Source organism: Podarcis melisellensis, assembly GCF_964234715.1.
Source record: "Podarcis melisellensis genome assembly, chromosome: 2".
NCBI classification, from domain to species: Eukaryota; Metazoa; Chordata; class Lepidosauria; order Squamata; family Lacertidae; genus Podarcis; species Podarcis melisellensis.
In genome coordinates this window covers 65,972,255-65,989,311 of record NC_138529.1, presented here as the reverse complement: position 1 = coordinate 65,989,311, position 17,057 = coordinate 65,972,255, and the positions used below count along the sequence as shown (strand labels likewise).

At 44.4% G+C, this 17,057-nt stretch overlaps 1 protein-coding gene across 3 annotated transcripts in view; it reads left to right on the top strand.

The window, feature by feature from the left end:
• Positions 1 to 3,009: 3,009 nt before the first annotated feature.
• Positions 3,010 to 17,057, top strand: part of RNF145 (ring finger protein 145) — a 57,025-nt gene continuing 42,977 nt past the window's right edge. Inside the window, exon 1 of one of the 3 annotated variants that reach the window (XM_081901031.1) lies at positions 3,010 to 3,344. Coding sequence is in view for 1 of the 3 variants with exons in the window: in XM_081901030.1 (XP_081757156.1) it covers positions 4,334 to 4,342 (9 nt within the window). In the remaining 2 variants the exon portion in view is untranslated. Of the gene's footprint in view, positions 3,345 to 4,086; positions 4,343 to 4,417; positions 4,548 to 17,057 lie in introns of those variants that run through there. The other 2 variants (XM_081901030.1, XM_081901032.1) reach the window with 2 other exon arrangements.

Genomic DNA, 17,057 nt, shown 5'->3' with positions numbered 1-17,057 from the left:
TGTGTTTTAATTTTAGGTACATATCTATGATTTTGAATATTTTCTTTGTCCTCTGTGTTTTCTATGTAATGCTTTATTTAGTTATGTTATTCATATAACAAAAAGTAAAATGTAAAAACATTAAATAATAATAATAATAGAAACAGTGGTAGCATCACTGAGCATTTATATACCACATCTGTATGGTTTTAAAGTGCTCCTCACAAATTAAACATAGCGACGAAATCTGCTTTGCATTCAGATTTGCATTTGATTCAGCAAGGGAGGGGGAGAGCTCAAACCCACACCCTCAAATAACTTTCCACTAAACAGGAAACAAGAGACTCCATTAACATTTTCTAATTGAAAAAAACCCCAGCCTTTAACCAAAAAGACTTCAAGAGGAGCTTGCAAAAGCCAGTAATTAGGCAATCCCTGCCCTCCAGCTTATCATCTAAAAGTTATGACGCAGGCACCAGGAAAAAGGGATGTGAAGGAGCAAGAACCCAAGCTCAGAAATTTTAAGGCCACAGACCTGTTAAGGACCAGCTTGGATGCAGTAAGTTCAGGTAGCCTGGTGGAAGACTTGCTGCCAGGTGGAGACTGAGGGGGAGCCACAGGCAGCTGGTCTGTCAGCAGAAGCACTGCAACAGCCCAGCAGCTTCTTTGCTCTGAAGCTCATTGGAATGGCTGTCATATAGTCCCACTTCGCACATCATGCTGAGCCAAAAGTTATTTTCCAGCAGGACGTTGCCCACATTTCTGTGCCTTCTGACCTCCCTCTTTATATTTCTCCTCCCCACAACCACACATACACATGCTTGCAACTCATGATAACACTTGTTGCATCTGATGAAGTTCACTGTAGTCCACCAAAGCTTATGCCACAATGAATTTGAAAGTCTGTAAGGTGCCACAAGACACTCTTATTTTTCTCTCACTTGCCTAGTGAAACCTGGTATTTACTATTGCCTGTAAGGTGCAAGCTCAGCTTTATTTGGGTATAAGTCAGATTGAACTAAAATTTATTTCCGAGTAGACATTACACTGCAAAACTAGCTATTTTCAAGACGTCACCACGGCTAATTAAAAACGGACCTACTTCAGCACTGGACTTCAGATCCTCAGATGGAACTGATCCAAACAGGTCAAAACTGAGCTTCCGATAATTCAAATGTCCTTATATTCAAATCAGTAGGTATGAAAGTATTTGTGCCTATTGCAGTGTGGGACATTGTCTGAATGGACCTACAAACAGGCTCTGCAACGTGGTGGGGTTGCCACTTGGGGAAGACATAGGGGTGCCCCTACTTGTGGGATTATAGACTAAGCACTCTGGGTGACAAGTCTGGTTGAGGGAAAGTTTGATTAAGTGGGGCTCCCCCATTGTGAGGGATGGGGGAGGAGAGCTGAAGTGGAATTTTTCTCTCCTGACAGAGTGGGATGCACATATTACAGGGCCTTAGTTTAATATCTGTGGCTCTTAAGTACAGTATAGGTTGATATCGCAGTGGTGGAATTGGGGCTCTCCAATTTCAGTGGTGTTCTATGTGACCGTCTCTTGCGCTCTGTTCTACAGTGTTGTTGTGGTGGTCCCTGCAGGAGTGCCCAGCTCAAGTACACTGGTTGTGCGACCTTAAAACTGCCTTTGGATATTGAATGCTGAAATGTGTCTTGCTGGGCATGTAGCTAGGAATTGCCAAGATGCTTCCTCAATTTCAGTGGGTGGGGGTTCAGGTGGAGAGGCTAACTAACACGTGGGTAGTTAGAAATCGTTTGATTTCTGTTCCTTCCTCTAGAGATACTGGTAGGCTATCCACCAAGCCTCCCTGGTTTGTGCTGCTATTGAATGCCAGAGCAGTCCACCACCATGATCATTCAGGACTGGATCACCAGCAAAGAGAATGATCTGGTTTGCATTACCGAGACTTGGATGAGTGAACTGGGTGGGTTTGACCTTACCCAGCTGTGCCCATCTGATTTCATGATGCAGCATCGCACCAGGTTTTTTGGGGGGGTCCTAAGGGAAGTTTTGCTATTGTCCATAAAAGGACCGTCTTCTTTTCCAGAAAACCTATTACTGTATACCTTGGGACAGGCTTAGGAGGTCTGCACCTGATCCTGCACTAGAGAAAGCACCCCCTTGAAGCAGAGGGCTTATTTTTAATGTTTGATGTCTCACTGTGTTTTTATATTATTCCAGAAGCCGTCCAGAGTGGCTGGGACAACCCAGTCAGATAGGTGGAGTAATAATTTTAAGTTATTGTTAGTTCCTAGTAGGCAATTATAGTATTTCGCCACAATCCTAAATTCCTAGGTGATTATTATTATTATTAATTAGATTTATATTACCGAGGGCGGTTCATAGGGTAAAATACAAGGTAAAAAAATACTGTGGTTAAAAGCAGCAAAACAATAACGCCCCCAACAAACAATTTAAAAAGCCGTGGAATATCATTTCTTATTAGATTTATATAGTTGGGGCTATGAATCCTCGATTTCTATATATACTTGGAATAATGTCACTATACCTTCCTTGGTGGCCAAATTTCTTTTTTTAGCTTTTAAGCGTCGCAAGACTATAATTGACTGTACTGATATGGGGCTATCTGTTTAGCCCATTTTAGTGTTGGCTAAGTTCTAAAATCTTCCTGGATGTTTTAACTGTGTATTGACAAATGTATTTTTTTCTGACTGATGGTCGAATAAAAGGTGGATGATGATATATACTTGGAAGTCCCCGAACACAACAGGGCTTCCTCCTGAGCTGCTAGAATCAGGCAGCGGGATCACCCCGAGGGAATCTTCTCTCTCTCCGCCGGATTTCGCGACGAGCTAGGCCACCTGCGGTCGCGCTGGCTGGGCTCCGCTCCCGCGCTGGCCCCGCGGGCGAGGAAAGGGACCTGCAAGCGCCGAGGCGCCCAGGAGAGGGCGAGCCAGCCGCGTCCTGCCCCCGCCCGCCAACAGAGCAGCGCGCCGGCCGCGGCAGCAGCGGCGACTTTTTGTTTCGGCGGGGCGGGCGCATGCGCTCTCCGCCGGCAAGGGCTAGAGGAGGGGGACGGACGGGCTGCTCTGGGAGCTGGCTGCAGGCGCAGAGCGCAGCACCGCGGAGGGCCCCATGGCCGCCTGCTAATGGGGCAGCGGCGCTCGCCGGCAGGCGGACCACGACCACGACGATGCTGCTGCCTGTGGAGGCCGATCGGGTGCCGCTGAGCCGACGCAGGCCGGGCATGGAGCCTTGGCAGCTGCTGTAGGAGCCGCCAGGAGGAGGCGGAGGAGGAGGCGGCGGCGGAGGAGCGGGCGAACAAGCGAGCGGAACAATCCGAAGCCCCCCGGCTGGGGCGGAGGCGGATCGCGCAGCCCAGGTGATGGAGAAGCGCCCGAGCCGCTTGCATCCCCACCCCGCCCCCGCCCAGCATGCCCACTCCCCAGCCTTCCTAACGGCCCTTTCTCCGGGGCCCTTCCCAGATCCCTTCCCGCTCCCCGATCTCCTCCTTGGTCACTCCCCCCCCCCACCGATCCTTTCCAAACCCTCGCCCACGTTGCCAACACCGCCTCCCTCTTCTCCAGATCTGCCCGTCTTTTTACCCGCCCCCCGTCTCCTCTCGTTTCCTGAGGATCTTCCCTCCCAACAAGGGCCTCCTCCATCCCCTCCCACCTTATTATTATGGCCCTTTCCCACCCAAACTCCTGGCTTGGGTGCTTAAAAGGCCGAGAGGCTGTGACGGAGGAGGGGGGGTCGTCCCTGCCTGGATCCTCTTAAAGGCCTTCCGAACACCCCCCTCCCCATTTGCCACGATACGTCGCCAAATTCATGGGAGAGTTGCACAGTGCCTTTGAGTTATTGCAGCCTCTCTCCCCCCCCCCCTTTCAAGAGCAATGCTGGGAAGCCCCCCCCTCTCCCCGCCCTGCCCCCTTTTTCCTTGCTGCGCGCAGGTCTGGAGGCTGCTTTTGCTGCCGCTTGGGTCTGGCAGCGAGCTTTGGAGGGGTTACTAGAGTTCAGACGCAGCTGAGCTCGCAGGAGGGGAGGGTGCGGGGGGGGGGGTTCCGCAGCAAGTTGTAGATTAATGGAAAGTGCTGAATGGATAGAAAAAGCGAGGTTCGGGGGAGTGGAAGGGCCAGGGGAGTTAGGAAGAACTGGCTTTCCAAAGCGTGCGTCGGCTCCTTGCGGTGGGATCCTAACCTCAGCCAGGGTGGTGACCTGGGTGCTGAGGTTTGCCAATGGCACTTGCGGCTCCCGGTTCCTTAAACGCTTTCGGTCTGATCACCTTATTGGTATTGCCACCGAGTTAGCCCCGAACACCTAGATCCGGAACTGGTTACGAGGAATTAAAGGCCTGTCGAGATCAATGGCATGCCCCAGGTATGTCGGATTGGAGTATGGACGATGGCTATTTGTTTATGGTCAGTCGTCGCGAGCGTTTTTGTTTTGTTTTTTACAGCGAGGCATGCTTTGCTGCAAATCCGTCCCATTTTGTGTGTGAAACTCGGTATTAGAGACAGAGAGAGAGAGGGGGGGGAAGGAAGCGGGGAGTCTGAAGAGGTCCAGTTGTAAAGCAAATGCTTATGTAAGAATTATTTCCCTTTTCTCAGTCTGGTGAGCAGGGGAGTCTGCCTGCACCTCTCTCTCCCAACCTGATTCTTTTAGGCACCTTAAATTAAAGCTTGCAATGTGAGAGTGTGTGTGTGTTCGGTTTAAAAATAATAATAATCTTTCTCTTTGGATCTGCAGTTTGCCTTGACAGATGGGTAGCTATTGTAAATCTGCCTCCCTGTCAGGTATTACTTTGTCCTCTGGCAAGTACAGGAAAGGAGTGTGTGTGCTAGGGAGACAGGCTGGGCTGGAGAAAAACGTGACTTTAAAGATAATTTAACAGGCTCCACTCCTGCGCATTATATATTTTTAAAAAACCCAACACCTTAGTATGCTAACCTTTTCGTTATGATCACATGCAGATTTTGCTCTCGTTAAGGTAGACTTCTGACAATAATTTCGTTTATAAGCTATGCGATTCTTCTGGCTGTGATCAGCTTCAATTTTTGTTAAGAGATGTGTTTAAAGCTCACTGTTTTGTGTGGAAGAGGCAAAGAGATTAATTTTCCATACATAATTGTAAATTAACACAGTTAACGTGCTGGCATTGTACTGCAGATCTGATGTACATAGTTCCTCTTGGTTTTACTTATTGTGGAGTGTAAAATTGCAATTCTCTATATAATTTTGGGGAGAATTCCACTAAATTCAGTGGGCTTTTGTCCAGTTTGGGATTGGGCTGCAGATTAAATCAAAACCACATTGTTAATGAAAGCTGTAATAAGAAAAGGATGGTTTAACTTTGGTAAATAAAAAATTGGCTTCTTTAATTGTGATCAATGGCATGCTTGAGTGAGTAGGCATTCTGACAGGCTTCTAGTTATACTGTTAGGAATATATTTGCAACAAAGTGATTTGGAAATAGGGTTGCCAACACTTTCTTGAACAAAGCTCCTGTATTTCTAACAGTGGCATAGCTTGTAAAAAATAATATTCAGAAACTATCTGTGGAATACAGGAAAAGTAATCTCCTACTGCATTTCTGTTTGTCTTAAAGCTGTTAAATGCACAGGGGCCTTGCTGGAAAAAAAGTTGGCATCTCAGCAGGGAATAGGCAACTGTGTGCTTTTTAACACTACTGCGTGACATAATGTCTTTCAGAGTAACCAGGTTTTCTTCTAGCAGAAATGTGAACATCTTTCAACATAGCTTTCTGTCTGCTTCACAGTACTGTATACACTTATAAAGTGAGTGAAGAAACTGATGTCAGAAGTGAACTGAAATCAGTCAAGTATACCAGAGAGGGATTTCCCCTGTCCCCTTTTGAAAGTGATGCAAATCACTCGTTTCAGTTCCCCCCTAATATCTCATGTCCCGGGGGTGGGAATTAAGAACTGCAGATAAATCAATATGTTGCAGAACTGACAAGTGCTGCAAAAAGGTGTGTTACTTTATAGTCTGCTTTAAGTAAACACAGCACAAAATCCATTGAATTATTGCCTTTTGCCCTTTTTAGCTTGTCTATTGGTAGTTCAAAGTATTAGAAGCCCAATTGGTGCTTATATTCCAGCTGCTCTTTTCAACCAGTACTCTGCATGATACCATCACACAATATTTGATTCCAAATACCTGACTGCAGTGATTTTTTTTTAAAGCTGTGGAATCAAATACAACTTTAATGTGTGCTTGTCTTGAGTAGTAAAAGTGTTTGAAGATGGTGTCCTTCAGCGTGTGCTGTGTTTACAATCGCCGAAATTCCATGAGATTTTCTTATGCAAATAATACACTTAATTTAACAGATTATTTATTCTGTGGAATAGCTTTGCGTTCTGCTTGTACAGATTTGCATAGGATTTTATTCAGCCAGCTTTCCCTAAGAGTAGACCCACTGAAATTAATGGGATTTAAGTTAGTCAGGGTCATTGATTTCAGTGGGTCTACTCTGAGTAAAAGTTGGTTGAACAAAACCAGTAATTTACTGATATACATATAAAGTGAGGAGCCCCAAAGTTATTTACCACTTCAGTTTTTGTAGGATCAGAACTGTATTGTACACTGACTGAACTTGGCATCCTTACCTTCTTCTACTGGGACTTTGTGGCATTTATTAATCTTTACATCCAGTACAAGTTTCGTAGTGTCTGTAAAAAAACAGATCTCTCAAACTTATATCCTAGAAGTCATCTATGTCTGAATACATATACACTTATATTGGAGATTCCCAACTGGGTGCCCACCAGGTGCTTGGGACTATAACTCACTTCTGCCCCAGACAGCACTGAGGCTGATGGGAGTTGTACTTCAAAACATGTAGAAGGCACCTGGCTGAGAAAAGCTGCTTTAGATACCCGGAAGCACAGCACAGATTTGTATCCTTGAGTTGGTTCAGTATTGTTTCTGCTGGATATCTGGTGCATTTTACTGCTTTTGTGAATCTGTTGTACTTGCACTACATATGTTACATAGGTATCTTGGGGCGCACACCCCTCTTCTCTCACTCACAGAGGTGGTTGTTGAATAAAGACTTTCAGAAGACATCTGAAGGCAGCCCTGACAGAGAGGTTTTTAATGCTGGATGTTTTACGGTGGTTTTTATAAATTGTTGGAAGTTGCCCAGAGTGGCTGGGGCAACCCTGTCAGATGGGTGGCATATTATTGTTGTTGCTGTTATTGTGCATGAATATTTATAAGTGTTGTGCAGTTATTAAAAGATAGGACAGCCCCTGCCTGAAGGTGCACAGTCTAATAAGACAGGATACAAAAGGGGGTGGGGAGAATGATGAGGTAAAAGGAAAACAAACTGCCTCTGATTGATTGGTTGATTGATTGATTGATTTTCCATGCCACCCTTCATCTGAAAATCACAGAGCAGTTTACAACACACACACAAAAATACACAGCATAGTAACAAACAAAAACAATACCCCCCATAAATGCTTTAGAAATATTGTACCACTAATTTGATTTATCCTGTGCTTGCAAGATAAATTGTATAAAAGTGCCAGAGAGCCCACTAAAGTTAAGTGTGGGCCAACTCTTTTGAGAAGGTGTATTTGCGAGACATCTGCAAGGACAGATCTAAATGTCTGTGGATGCAGACCTGAGTGTTGCCTTTCTCATATGGAACTTTCACTCCTTTTAAGGCATGGAGATACACACTGACATCTTCCAAATACCACATGAGAAGCTGCCCCAAGAGCTCCTTTCGTGGAGCTGCCTTCTTTTCACTGGAAGGAAGGTGTCAGAGTAGTGTCCCTGGAGACCTGTCATTTTTTCACTCACTTGGCAAGGCATGGTCAAAGCAGGAGCTTTCAGATTGCTAAAGTGCCTTCTCTAGATTTCCAGCCACTTCAAGGTTGCTTTTCATTATTTATTGAACATAAGATGAGCCTGCTGAATCAGGCCAATGGCCCATCTCGTCCAGAAGGTGATGGTGATCCAGCTTCAGGCATGCTTGCAGAAACTGGTTACTTAGGCTTCAGGCCTGGTCATGGCACAGAAACTATCTCAGTCTCACTGGTTGATGACATTTGTTGGGGGAGAGATGGAAGGGGTGTGACCCTGCTTGTTCTCTTCAATCTCTTGACAGCTTTTGAGACTGTTGACCATGGTATCCTTCTGGATCGTCTCAGGGAGATGAGGGTTGAGGGCACTGTGTTTCCGTGGATCCGCTCATACCTCCGGGGCCATTTCCAGAAAGTAGTTGTGGGAAGCTGCTGTTCAGCACCCTGGGAGCTGTCCTATGGCATCCGCTGAGGTTCCATCTTGTCCCTCATGCAGTTTAACTATATGAAGCCTATGGGAGCTGTCACCAGGTTTGATGAGAAGTGGTAACCAATATGCCGGTGACATCCAGCTCTGCATCTCTGTTCCATCTGAATCCGGAGAGGCTATTGAGGTGGTGTAACGATGGTTGGAGGCGGTGATAGGCTGGATGTGGCCCCGCAAACTGAAGTTGAATCCTGATAGGACAGAGATGTCATGGGTGCCAAGTTCTCATGTCCAGGAGGTAGGAACCTTGGTTGTGATTGTACTCCCCTTGAAGGAAGAGGTCTGCAGCCTGGGGGTGCTGCTAGATTCAACACTGAAGGCTCATCCTTGGTGGCTGTGAATGCAAGTTGCGGCCCCTTTTAGACAGAAATGACACGGCTGCTGTTCTCCATTCTCTGGAAATGTCCAGATTTCATTATTCAATATGTTCTAGATGGGGCTGCCCTTGAAGACAGCTCAAAAATGTCCAAAATGCAGTGGCAAGATTACTGGCCGAGGTTCCGTTGAGTTTCCACATAATGCCTGCTTTAAAACAGCTGCACTGTGGAAACTTTGATGTGACCAATGTCTCTTGACAAAACAAACAGTAGAGGGAATATTTAGCAGAATTGATGCGCTGGGAAAGGTTTGAATGCCATAATAGGTGCACTAGTTGGAGGCAGGAATTCTGACACAGTTGAGACCTACCAGACAAGAAACTGAAGTTGGTGATAGTTTGGAGGTACATCAAGATGTGGATAGGTCTAAGCACAGACAGAGGGAAAAAGGCAGCGGGTGATGGATTAATAAGCACACTTGGAAAGGCAGTGAATGAGTGGGAAAGTCATATTTCAGTGATGATCCTTCTAGAAAGAGGCCCCCAGATGTTCCACAGATGTTCATAACTGGTCAGTGAAGAAATCCAGCAGAATAATGAAAACAGAATCTGAACTGAAATTCAAGCAGGCATGGAAAAAGCAGCTGGAGGAGGAAGAGAGGACAGGGTGAAGAAAGAGCTGTGGGTGGGGAGAGCCTTTCCCCCATTCTCTGGAGCCCCTAGGAAACTCCACAAGTCTGCTGAGGCTGGATGGGTCATGACTGTGGGCAGCCTGAGCAAGTACCCTCTGCCTCGGGCCTGTCAATTGTGAATACCTGTCTTAACTGTAACCAGGTAGGCAGTGTCGCATTAATCTTTCAGGATCGAGATGTGTGGGATAAAGTTTGGTCTCTAATTCATATGTTTGCTGACAGAAAGCTGTTACTTGAATTAAAAAGTTGTCCAAGGAAGCCCCTGCCACCCACCCATTCTAATGGCAAGTTAGATATTCATTCCCTGTACTAGAGAAAGGGAATTTCAGTCTGGAAAAGGCAACTTGAGAGGAAGGTGCCGGAAGTTCTCAAGCCATAAGATTCCCGCCTTTGTCACCCTACCCTAATTATATATAGATATGCTGCAATAGACAAGACGGGAAACTTCATAATATTGGCCTGAATGTAGATGTTGGAATAAAGATTAACAGGTTTGAAGTTTGAAGCAATCTGTTTTGCAGAAATCAAATGCGCAAAGTAAGCCCAGGCATAGGGGTAATTATAGAAAAGCAAATTATTATACCTTTAGCTCTTCTCTAAGATACCATAACTGACTAGAAAACATCCACAAAGGGTTTAGCAATCTTTAGTGCAACCTGGCGTGTTGGGATAATAAAAAGGCAGATTAGGATTTTATTTGTATGCTTCAGCAATTGGATACAATATGTTTGCTAGGGACTTGGTTGCACAAACTTAACCCACCCACCCCCTTTTACAGGGTTGCAACTCTTTTAGTGAGCCAGCTAAATTAAGAAATTAAAAAGGGCCAAGGAAGTGGGGACTTGATTACCTTGATTTGGCAGAGGAAGTTTTGATAGCAGATTTTGGAGTTTAAAATAATTAACTTTTGTCCGTACAAATCAAAACTGAATTAGGAAACTTTGTTTTCAGTATCAATGTAAGCAGAAGAGCTTATTTATTGCATTTCTATCCCTCCTTTTTCTCCAAGGAGGCCATTGTTCACCCCCTCCTCAGTTAATCCCTACAACAACCCTGTGAGGTAGGTTCAGAGGCTGGCCAAGGTCACCCAGTGAGCTCCAGGACTGAGTGGGGATTTGAACCCTGATCCCCCAGGTCCTAGTCTGACACTCTAGTCTTACACCACACTGTTTTCGTAGAGTACTTCTGCTATGGGACAGCTATATACCATATTTTTCCGTGTATAAGATGAGCTCTTTTTTTACCCCAAAATGAGGTTCAAAATTTAGGCTCATCTTATACACGGGTAGTGCTGAGGGGGACATGCAAATGGTTTTTTGGCGTGAGCCCGGATTGTAAGCGGTGATTGGCCACTTGATTATTGGGGGGGGGGAATGCCAAAAATCTCTCACCCGCCAGAACGCAGCACACAACCGCTCACGTCGCAGCTGCCTGATCACCGCCTTTAGCCCTCCTGTTTGCCGCTGCGGCAGCCAATAGACAGCTGCCCTTGTCGCAGCAAGCAGGAGCATGATTGGCGGCCGCTGGTGATGATCAGGGAGCTGATAGGTGGTTTCTGCGATGCGAGAGGCAAGCAGGGGAGCTAAAAGCGGTGATCAGGCAGCTGCGACGCGAGCGGTTGTGTGCTGCGTTCTGGCGGTGAGCGATTTTCGGGATTCCTCCCCCCCCCCCAACAGTCAAGCGGCCAATGCCAAAAATCGCTCCCCCACTGGAACAAAGTGAGAGCCTGAGATTGTAAGCAGCAATTGTAAGCGACACGAATGGTTGTGTGCTGCATTCTGGCGGGTGAGCGATTTTCGGCACACACCCCAAAAATAATCTTCCCCAACAAATCAACCCCCCAGTTTTTTTTCCTAAATTTTGAGGCCCAAAAAATAGGGAGCATCTTATAGACAGAAAAATACAGTAAATTAAGTAGGTAAATAAATATGGGAAAGCAAAACATCATTTAGAGAAGGATCTGAACTATTTTCCTTGAAGCTTGAATTTGTTTTATTTGATGTTTTAATGTGTTGTAAACCACTTTGATAAATTTTCTTTAAATATAAAGTGGTAAAGAATTGAAATTAATCATAATTAAAAATTCTGCTGAAACAAACAAAAAGTGCCTAGACATTCTCCTCTGGCAACTGTAACCTAGGTTTAAGGTGCCATTTGGCGATTAGCTTTTATATCTCAGTTTCTAATACTGGGGCCAAATGCCCTCTGGATAGAAAATGAGTATTATTTTCCTGATTTATAAGACAGGAGATAGGTTTGTGGCTCATTCCTATTGGCCAATTAGCTTGTTAAGACATCTCCTCAAAGCTATATGCATGGTAAAAAGGTAAAGGGACCCCTGACCGTTAGGTTCAGTTGCGGACAACTCTGGAGTTGCTGCACTCATCTCTCTTTACTGGCCGAGGGAGCCGGTGTACAGCTTCCGGGTCATCTGGCCAGCATGACTAAACCACTTCTGGCGAACCAGAGCAGCACATGGAAACGCTGTTTACCTTCCCACCGGAGCAGTAGCTACCGTATTTTTCGCTCTATAACACGCACTCGACCATAACACGCACGTAGTTTTTAGAGGAGGAAAATCTGTAGGCATGCCACCCGTAGACATTCCCTCCATAACACGCACAGACATTTCCCCTTACTTTCTAGAAGGAAAAAAGTGAGTGTTATGGTGCAAAAAATACGGTATTTATCTACTTGCACTTTGACGTGCTTTCAAACTGCTAGGTTGGCAGGAGCAGGGACTGAGCAACGGGAGCTCACCCCATCATGGGCATTCGAACCACCATTCTGATCGGCAAGTCCTAGGCTCTGTGGTTTAGACCACAGCGCTCCCCGCGTCCCATGTAAAAACATTAAGGGTAGCTCAGTCGGTAGAGCGTGGGACTCTTAATCTCAGGGTCATGGGGTACACCCCAGCGGAAATGGTTTGGTTTCTTCTGAGTGCCAATAATAGCTTCATAACACGCAGAGTGGCCCTCTGTGCACTGGCTGGAAAAAAGTGTTAGATAAAATCACTATAAATTGTTGCGGTGATTCAGAGGTTATACATTTGAAATCAAATTGGATTTGAATTTCTTGGTGTCTCCAATATCCTCTCTCTTACATCATGGATGTTGGCTCATATTCTCGATGTATGATCTGCATTGTTTTATTGCCACTCTTGCTGTGGGTTTGCCATGGCCTTTGGCTAGAACAATAAACTTGCATTGAAAATTGAACCATCTTTATTCATGGTGGTGCCATGCTGTTTTTATTGCCATTGTCTGCATGTTTTTAATCCATTTGCCAACGAAGCTGAGAAGAGCACCCTTCTGTAGATAGAATCTTGGCTGCTGTAGCTAAGAACTTAATTTATATTAACTCGGGCGGTGGAATACTTTTGGAGATTGTGTTTTCCGCAGCTTCACACACAAAACAGTCGATATCCTCAAAATGCATAGCTTGCTTGCCATGCCTTTCTGCACCGATTTCTTCCTTGTGAACCCTTAACAATCCCACTTTGATATCATTTGGAAATTGCTCAGGTATTGCGATGGGTGGGAAGGCCGGGGTGTGTGTGGTTCCAGTGGAAATTCTGACAAGCCCTTAACCACAGTGTTGGTGCACACAATACTTACTTTCTACCTGAGGTTTAGCAGTATGATTATTTTCCAGGGTGCACAGCATACAGAAAGAAGCGTTCCTATTGTTGATACCATTTTGTATAAACCCCACAATAGTCAAACTGTTTTTTTGCTTTCCCGCAGCCAGGAGGAGTTCTTGTCTTTGTGAGTGTGCAGGCAACAGGTTCAGTTTGTGGCATCACCAGTTAAAAGGGCCAGATATGAACTTGTGGAGAAGACCCTAGCCCAAGACCCAGGAGCAGCTGATGGGGAGGGTCACTGCCATATACCTGGCCTCCGGAAAGTGGCATTGCTGCTGCTCACCAAGGGGGGAGAGGCAGTAGGGAGGTTGGTACCCTGGCAGGAATGCCAGGTGGGCACTGCCAGTGCGCCTGCTGGCCTGCTAAGTGGCAAATCGCTCAGAGCCAGCAGTAGATCCCGGTCTACCTTCTGCCCACTCCTGCCCCACACCACACATCTTAATATAAACCAATGTTGTGTTCATCTCTAGGGTTACCTCTCTGGTCCATTAGAAACATACCGTATTTTTCAGTGTATAAGACGCCTCTATGTATTTGGGGGGGACTCAAATCTAAGAAATTTGCACTATACACTATCCATGATGACCCCCACTTTTAAGCATAATTTTAAAAGAAAAAAACTTAGTCTTATACACGGAAAAATACAGTAGTTATTTAACTATGGCCAAACATTGCGAAATACGCCATCATGACCTGAGGTTGATGGTAATACTTGAACTAGTCCAGTGCTACTTAGCATGGTTGCCTTTAAAAAAACTTGCTTTTTAAATTAAAAACAAAACAAAAAACAGCTACAGTTACCTTATTTTAGTTTTACATATTTTTTTATTTGAGAAAAACAAAAGGCAACCGTAGGCTGATCCCTATGTATTTCACAATGAAGAGAAGAACTTGGCAGTGAATTTTTTTAAAAAACTTTGCCTATTCTTTGCTGAAAACTGCAATAATTACTATTTTTAAAATAAAAATTATTTTCATTTCACAGTGTTATGTGTTCCCATAAGCATTTCAATTAGCATAATATCAGGCCTGTAAAGCACAAACTTTTTTTTTTAACAAAAAAAAAGAGACTTTAATTTCTCTCTCCTTCTCTCTCTCTCTCTCTCTCTCTCTCTCTCTCTCTCTCTCTCTCTCTCTCTCTCTTTGTCTTGCCTTCCAAGTTCTTGGCTGCTCTTTGACAATGTTTGGCTGGCATCTTCTCCCCACTGGGGGAGATGCAAAAGGGCTTTTTCTCACAAGACCGCAATTAGGAAGAACAGGAATCGCAAGGCATTGGCTCCCCTTGTTCCCTTTGCGTAATCGTAAACTCCAAAGACCTTGCCTGTTTCATCCTGCACTTTGAGGGCAATGAGCAACTTTAACTTCCTCATGTTTTGTAAATCAGAAGTATTTTACTTTATTGGTTAAAGTGAGTGGTTGTGGCTTTTCTGATACTATCTCTATTAATACAGCCCGTAAGTGGGTGGAAATTATTGAACAACTATAACCAGGAGATACTGTACATTACCATAGTTTTCTGTGTATAAGACAACTATTTCATTATAAAATAATGTTAAAAATTGGGGGTCGTCTTATACATGTATAGTGTGGGGGGGACGGGGACGGGCGATTGGTTGCAGCCGTGAGCAGGCGTTTGTCAGTGACGATTGGTTGGGTGATTGGTGGCTGTGGCAATCCCTGTTGTTGATTGGCTGCTGCTGTGGCAGTTGGGCAGGAGATTGGCGGCTGCTGAGCAATTTCTGGCAATCTGGGCAACCCTCTCCCAAAAATGCTCAACAACTCTGGGCAATCTCCCCCCATTTTCCCCATTTTCTTAATTTGGAGTCCCCAAAAATAGGGGTCGTCTTAAACAGAGGGTCGTGTTATACATTGAAAAATACAGTAATTTTGCAAGAATTGGTGTTGCAGGTTGGAACAGAATCTTGACATAGAATCAAGAAGAAATGGCTTTGCCAGGCTTCTGTTTGGTGAGTTCACAAAAGCCTGTGTAAGAGAGAAGTTCAGTCAGGGTAGGCTTAATTTTTTTATAAAAATAGGTTTAAAACATATTAATAATACACTGGTATTTTTTCTTAAGGGAAGAATAACTGCTCGTTGCTTTCTGTGTTAGCTTAATTTCCAGATTGGCAGTTGTATTAAATGATAAAACAAAGTACAATATGTTCAGGGCTTTTTTTACAGCCGGAACTCACCGGAACTCAGTCCCGGCACCTCATTACAAGAGAACAAGGGAGGCAGGCTTTCCTTCTGGGTTCCAGCACCTCTTTTTCTAGAAACATGGCACTGAATGTGTTTAATATTAGCTCTTCTTCTTTCTGAGTTTTAGAGGGCGCACATTACCAAGATGTTATTGAAGTATGTTTGCATGATGTGCCAGGCTGCTGAACTAAACCGGAGAGGAGAATACTTGAAAGCACTCGTCTTGAGAGCGAGCAGAGTGTGCTCTCGCTTGTTTGCGATATGCAGCTATATATCGCGGGCAGCTCTGTACAATAGACTGTTGTTCATAACTGAGGGGACGTCATATCTGAATCATCTTATCAATTCTTCTTTTCTGACCACTGGCACGACAGTGTATCTAGCTGTGGATTAATGTTTTGGTGGCTGGGACTACCGTCCTAATAGTATTCTGAGGCCGAAGCAGATCTATGAAACTCTTTTGGAAAGCCTTTCCCAAACCTAGATATTAACGAGCCTTATAAAACTGAAGTGGACACAGGTTGAAATGTTGGCAAGATCAGCTGTGCTTTCTTGCACAATCCATTTAAAGGAGCTGCATGCTTTACACACAGACACACACACAGTTCCAAGATACTGTAGTAGTGTTGCTATTGTATAACATCAAGTATTCAGTTTTGTTGTGTTAAATTGCTGCCTTTCATCTTTCTCTCCAATCTTCTATGATTCTCCTGCCTGCTACATAAGTGTGTTCATAGCAATCGCACCTTTTCCTTACCCACCTTCGTAGCCTGCCCTGTGAGTATTTTATGCAAACTGCTTTGAGGTTTTTGTCTTATCAAGCAGCCTATCAATCTTGTCAAATGCTTTGATTCTGGCAATATTAACTTACATTGCAGTTTTTATGGATGATTTCCAGTCATGCCTGGTTTATATGGATTTCTCTCTTGCAAGGAGGTTTCCTTCCGAGTTACTTGTTTTTATTACAAGACTATTGCAGATTTCATTAGTCCTCAGTTGTACTAAATTCCTGGTCCTGCTTATGTATACCGATTTTCAGCCTTGAAAATCAACTCACACACATAGTTAGAGATCCTGTTTTTATGGCACTATCGTATTATTTTCTGCTTGATTCCCGTGACACCTTTATGAGCTAATCAGGTTGTCAAAACATAATCCTTATCTGTTAGATGTGCTAGAATTCTTTCATGCCTTACTAAAATGTATCCAGGGTTAGAGTTGGTTTAGCTCTGTTTTGTAGTAAAGGCAACAATCTGCAGGCTTGATCTTAGAAATGTGAAACGTTGTTGTAATGGAGAAAATTCTGCAATTACTGGCTTAATAAATGGGTGTTATTAGATAGTAGGCTATCTTCTTTCTCCACACCCATCTCTTCTATTCTTTCATTTGAACCATATTTTCAGTTGGATTATTTTTATGACTGAAATGGTAACTTGGGCTGGTACAATAAGGCCTGACTATTACCATTCCACTTCTCAGTTTATCCACCTGCCTGTTGCTCATCCATGCCGTGCATAGATTTTGTAAGTATTCAATCCCAATGGCTGGTTTAGCTTTCATTTGTTGTACTCATGCACATAATTTCCAAACTGTCCACTAATCCACACCTAAGTGGAACTTGTTTTTTAAAACAGTGCTCTGAAAACAGGGGATTGCAAGAAAGTAAGTGGGACATAGAACTGTGCCAACAGTGTCCTTTGCTAACAGAATCCACACCACAATCCAAAAGGGTCTATAGCAGGGGTAGGTGGAAAGAAGGGACCATGAACTACCAGTGGATCGCCTCCCACCTACTGGTTCCTCAGATTCATAAACAATACTGAGCTAGTTGGATCTTGGTCTGATCCACTGTCACTTCCTTTGTGTGTGATTAGGATCACATATTTATTTTGTAATAGTTTTCATACCTCATCACATTTCCAA